This window comes from Danio rerio, chromosome 8 (genome assembly GCF_049306965.1).
Source record: "Danio rerio strain Tuebingen ecotype United States chromosome 8, GRCz12tu, whole genome shotgun sequence".
Taxonomy (NCBI): domain Eukaryota; kingdom Metazoa; phylum Chordata; class Actinopteri; order Cypriniformes; family Danionidae; genus Danio; species Danio rerio.
In genome coordinates, this window is record NC_133183.1 from 2,686,501 (window position 1) to 2,692,500 (window position 6,000).

General features: G+C 43.0%; 1 protein-coding gene and 1 long non-coding RNA gene across 3 annotated transcripts in view; one reads left to right on the top strand and one right to left on the bottom strand.

The window, feature by feature from the left end:
• rasal1 (RAS protein activator like 1) overlaps nucleotides 1-6,000 on the top strand; it is an 82,148-nt gene that overhangs the window by 36,746 nt on the left and 39,402 nt on the right. Inside the window, exons 10-11 of the mRNA XM_073909994.1 lie at nucleotides 323-476; nucleotides 5,974-6,000. The exon at nucleotides 5,974-6,000 is cut by the window's right edge and continues 38 nt beyond it. Coding sequence (XP_073766095.1) covers nucleotides 323-476; nucleotides 5,974-6,000 — 181 coding nt within the window. The remainder of the gene's footprint in view (nucleotides 1-322; nucleotides 477-5,973) is intronic.
• LOC141375566 (uncharacterized) overlaps nucleotides 1-6,000 on the bottom strand; it is a 66,989-nt gene that overhangs the window by 6,993 nt on the left and 53,996 nt on the right. For both annotated transcript variants that reach the window (XR_012384024.1, XR_012384021.1), the window contains exon 6: nucleotides 3,838-4,034. This is a non-coding gene — a long non-coding RNA (uncharacterized lncRNA). The remainder of the gene's footprint in view (nucleotides 1-3,837; nucleotides 4,035-6,000) is intronic.

Genomic DNA, 6,000 nt, shown 5'->3' on the forward strand with positions numbered 1-6,000 from the left:
ACTCAAACCAGCGACCTTCTTGCTGTGAGGCCACAGTGCTAACAACTGAGCCACTCTGCCACTCCTGATAAAATACAATTAATTGTTAAATTAAGAAATAATATTAACAATTCTCGTTAACTTCCGGCCACAGCTGTATCCCTTCTAGCAACAATGCCCTGAGTCGTGGCTGGGTGCTGCAGCGACTTGCAGCGCCGGTGTGTGTACCCTGATAGAAACCTATGTTTAGAAGTCTGAAATGCATGGCGCTATGTTGCGATTGGTGTTTCTGGTGTGTGACCCCCTTAAGTGCGCTTTGTGTATTGTGTGTGTGTGTTGTCAGGTGGACGAGGCGACAACGCTGACACTGTTGGAGGAAGTGACGACGGTGGACAGCCGGCAGGACGTTGCTATGACGCTGGTCAAACTGTATCTGGGTCAGGGGCTGGTGGTGCCGTTTCTGGACTACCTGAACACCAGAGAGGTCCACAGCACCAGTAAGTCTGTGTGTGTGTGTGTGCATGTGTTTTTGTGACATGTAAGGACATAAATGTGTATTATGACATGGGTATGACCAAAAGACTATAGATGAACAAAGACTCTTCTCTCGCAGAACCATAAATGGGGAAAAGGGCAACACTCAGTATGGCCACTACAGCAAAGGTAGTCCCACCTTTCAGGGCGTACTCACACTATGTACAGGTGCCTTAAATCGGGCCAAAGCACGCTTATGCCCCCCGACGGCCCGGACTCACATCACATTCGGGCCTGAGCATGGCTATGTCATCGATGATGCACTGTTTAGTTTAAGAAGTGCTCTCTTTATATCGTTTTAGTGGTTCGGGATGCGGTAATACGCAGTCAATTATTTCACCGAACAGATCCGCCACTTTTGACACTCATAAGCAATCATAAAGTCCTTGTGCAGAAGGAATTAGGAGGTTTGCTGAAGGTGTAGGTGCGTCTTTAATAAACTACGCCAGTTTGTGTTCATTGAACAGTAAGAATGATTAATGAATCCATATGAAACAGTCCCTTAAAAGTCACATCTTGTCTTCAGTTTCGGAGCCCGAGTCAACCGAGATCTGGTACACCTCTTCCAACCGGGCCAGGGCCGACCAATGGAACCGTGCCTGAGCCGATTCAGAGCACTCACACTTCTCAAACTATCCAGGCCTGGGCATGGTTCGAATAGCATAGTGTGAGTACGCCCTTAGTGGAAATAGCCAATCATCACTCTTAAAGGTCCCATAAAATTGAGTGAAGTTTATTTATAAACTAATTTCAAGAGGATCACGTGCTTATGATTGACCACAGCCGGTCCTGCATTATTCAATTTATGATTCACCATTCAGACGATTCCTAAGCCACTATAAATACCCTCAGTTCCATATAACAGCCATCTTCATTTTTAAGAATCCCCCCTTCCACCCCTACTTCTCCTCCTTTCCTTGACGGGTGGCACGCTGGTCCAGTGGTTAGCACTGTTGCGTCACAGCAAGAACGTCATTGGTTTTAGTCCTTACCAAGCCAGCCAACGTTTCTGTGGAAGTTTACATGTTCTCCCTGTGCTTCCCTGGGTTCCCTGGTTTCCTCCTACCATCCAAAAACATGCAACTTAAGTTAATTGACTAATCCAAATCGACACCATAGATTTGCTCCAAGTAAGTTTCTCTTAAGAGCGATCACTGTCTGTTCATTAGCTACTACAGCAGTGGAGTTCTCCAGATCTACCTGAGCTCAAACTCCCCTCTCGTCTTGCAAACGAGAGGGAGCCCCGGGCTCGAGGATCTTATGAGCTCAAGGACAAGGCTTGCACCGTGGCTCACGCCGATCACTTGATGCAGAAGTATAAACCAGGCTTAACACTTGCGGTGTGAAACAGGCTTTAAACCGAGTTTATACTTCTGCGTCAAGCGCACGCGTATGCTACGGCACAGCCTATGCGCGGACGCATAGCCTGTCGCTGACATGCACCTCTCAAAAAATTTAACTACACATAGCAATAATCTGTGCGCAAGCTCTGTGATTGGTTGGCTTAGAAGCGCTGACAAATGTGGGCGGGACCGAGAGCCGCATGAGTCCGTTGGAGCTACTGTTTACAAGTGTGGAGTCCCGTGAAGGAGCTCCAGATGGAAAGTTTTGTTTTGTGTTTACCTCATAGTTAAAGTTGTTGCACGTCCACCGGTTCCTGCCTCAAAATGAGCACGTTTGAGCCACTTGTACATTCAGGAGGCGTTCAGAAAAAACACCAGCGACGAAACTCGACACAGAGGAACATAAACACCTACTGCCATCTAGCGTTTCGGAATTGCAGCAGAAACAGCGCGCAGAAGTATGAATGCACAGCTATGCGCGTTGCATGCGCCGTCACTTGACGCAGAAGTATAAACCAGGCTGTATGCAGCCAAACTCTAAAAATATATAAAACAATTTTTTTAATTGTTTAACTGATACCATTAATCTGTTACAAATGCACCTTTTCGGTTAGCGGCTAATCGGTTATTTTGACCATCCCTAGTCCATATGTCTGAAATATTCTGAAACAGCACTACTGCTTTGCACTGTCGTCATTGACCTTATTCTGTGATGCGGAAGTGCGCTCGTTTTGCCATTGTTTTAGTACTAAGACCTATAAATCATACAGAATGTTTTTTAGAAAGTAAAACTATACACAGTTTCCTTTGAGAGGTAGGGTTACTCTAGCACAAGTGAAAACAGTTTTTAACAGAATAAAACAGCGCCGGACTCATTTTCAGCCCTGGAGTTTCAAGCTAGACAGGCCCACCTCAGTTCACGACTGATTCCAATTCAGTTTCTAATTTCACTATCACGTCTTTTTCAAGAAAACAGCTGCTTTAGAAAGTCAAATGTTCAACAACCCTAACACTATTATATGTCTTTACAATAAAAATGAAAAAATAATTAATAATAATGTTACAGGTGAGATTCGAACACGGGTTCGCAGCGTTGAAACGCAACGTGCTTGCCACTAAACCACAATGGCGCTATAGTTGTGGCAATTAAAAATAAGTAATGACTTGTGTGACCCGTAAGACACAGCACTACTTTCTTTTGATGGCTCAATCTTTTTCTCCCCTTTTAATATTTCTGATCAAGTTATGTCAGATTTATTAATGTAGTGAATTAATTGATTTTCATTGAGCAGGTGTAATATTCATTAATATCAATTATTCGAATTCTTATATTCACTAAGGTGCCGCTGTTTGGGGTCGATAGTTACATTACATCATCATCATTAACGTTAGTTAACCTGCAGGCTGCCTTTCGCTCACAGGGCTGCGAGAAAATAAAGAAAAAGAGGGGTGCTGCGGCAAAATAATGAATAAAAAGAGTAAAGCCAACACAATCTCACAGCAATTCGTAACTTTTTTCATTTAGTGGCTAATTCGTATGAATTTGTATGATCTAATTCGTACAATTTAGTACGATTTGCTCATCCCCCAATGACGGTTGGGGTTAGGGGTGGGGTTAGGTGCCACGCCTCCTTTTTAAAATCGTACCATTTCGTACGAATTACCCACTAAACTGGCAAAACGTAAAATACTTACGTTTTCTCGTGAGATCAGGCTGGTAAAGCTATGGTCAAATAAATAAATAGATGAAAAAAGTGTGACTGCTGAAAGAGTGCAAGCAGATAGGGACACCGGCCCTCGCGGCCAAAAATCAGACCGGCCCACTGGGAATTCTCCCGGTCCTCCCGATTAGCCAATCCGGGCCTGGATTAAAACCAATGGAATCCTATTGAATGTCCAGAAAATTCACCAAAATAAACCTGTGTGTGTGTGTGTAGACAGTGGTTTTCCGGTGTGTGGGCACCGCGACGGCTATATTTACCCACAGTTCCCCTCGCTGCTGAACTTCTCCTCTCTCATCATGATGTTGTGTGTGGGTTTTTCACACTCGCTGGTGTTTTATGTGGCGCTGATGACAAACACTGAGCCCACGTCTCCATAGCGACTCCACAGGAAGCGGCTTCAAAAGGAAGCGGAGCGATCATAAGATGGGAATGTTCGGCAGCGAGCGGCGGAGATCTGGAGGAACAGAGAATGATCAAGCAAAGTTATGAACTCAAACAGATCTAGCTCAAGCTGAGTCTGTATCAGCAGCCTGATACATGTTTTATGCATCGCATGCCCTTCCAGGTGCAACCCAGTAGTGGGAAACACCCATGCACGCTCATTCACTACGGCCAATTTAGTTCATCAGTTACCCTATAGTCAGGAACGGATTAAGAACTCAGGGGCCCCTGGGCACATTGTCTTGTAAGGCCCCCTACCTGGCGGCACCCCTATAGTTGAATTTAAAAAATAAGAATAATATAATAATTTTTAAATAAAATGAATCTATAATTTGTTGCCCACATATTTAAATAAATGATATATAGTACATATGTATTCATAGTCTACAAAGATTTAACTTATTTTTCAAAGCATTGAATAAAAATACTAATAAAACTATATATATATATATATATATATATATATATATATATATTATTTTTATTTTTATTTTTTTTAAGGGTATTTTAATGTATTGCTTTTACAAACTTATAAAGCATATTATTGCCATGGCATATAACGCACAATGCTTCTCCAATCCAGTTCTATGAATCTGAGTCTTTCATAATACAAACACTGATTTACTGTCTCTCTCCTCCTCTCCCTGTATTTTCTCTACTCTTCTCGTGATGAAGTTTTGATTATAAACCTAAAGTATCCGAAATCACAGACACTATACCTCTTCTCTCCCGTCTCTCTCCTCTTCTGGGCCTTTCTCTCTCTCCCTCCCTCTCTCTCTCCTTTTCTGTCTGTCTCTCACACGATGAATCCAGTCTGCGCTGCGCTGCCGTTAGCCTCTTCCGCCTGGTTAATGCTAACTTCTCATCATTTAGTTACCAAAACGTTGTCTTCTGTACACTCATTCTCCTGATCATGGGTCTGTTTAAAGATGGTGTGTATGGAAAATGCCTCAATAAAGATGCCTCCTCTCCTCTTTCTCTTGCGTTTGCTAAATCCACTTGTCCACTCAGTTTTGATCTATGACAGATATAACGTTACACTACAGTCCGCTCAGTTTAGTGCGGGTTATTACAAAACTGACGTTTCCGTGCTTGACCAATCACAGCATTCTGTTTAGTTAAAGAAAGAAAGGCAGTTTAAATATAATAATAATATTAATATGTGATCGCGATTTTTTTGCTCAGAGGAAATACAGTTGTCTGAGCAATATAGTTTTTGCAGAGAGGGAGGCACCTATAATAAGGCTAAACATTATTAAATACCCACGAGACACTTGTGACTTTATATCACATTTGCATTATTTATTAAAAATGTTTCCTTCCTGTTAAAAATAAATATATTTCCAATCTGATATGTAACGGGAGAAAAAAGTAGCAGGAGTTCAGCTGATGGTGGATTCGAACCGAGTTTATGATTAATCGCGTCAAAAGATGAAACTGTGCGCCTTACAAGCTGCGCCACTGCGGCTGTAATGATTAACAGCTCTTTACTCATCTTGTCTCTATCAATCAGGCATCGATGGGCGTAAACCCTGTATAGCTTATTCCAACTAGATGCGCTATTTGCAATTAGCCTAAAAAGACACTCCGAAAATGTCTTTTTTTTCTCCCCCCTCGCAGGGGCCCCTAGTGCGCACGGGCCCCTGGGCCTGTGCCCATAAGGCCCATTGGTTAATCCGGCCCTGCCTATAGCGCATGTGTTTGGATTGTGGGGGAAACCGGAGCACCCGGAGGAAACACACGCCATCATGGGGAGAACATGCAAACTCAGAAATGCCAACCGGCTCAGCACGGACTCGAACCAGTGACCTTCTTGCTGTGAGGCGACAGTGATAATCACTGAGCCACTGAGATTAAAATGATTAGACCAGTGGGTTGATGAATATAAAGCAAGTCAGAAACATTTGTACATGAATAAACACAAGCAAAGCTTTTTCTGTATCTCCCAACAGCAGATCCAAACACACTCTTCCGCTCAA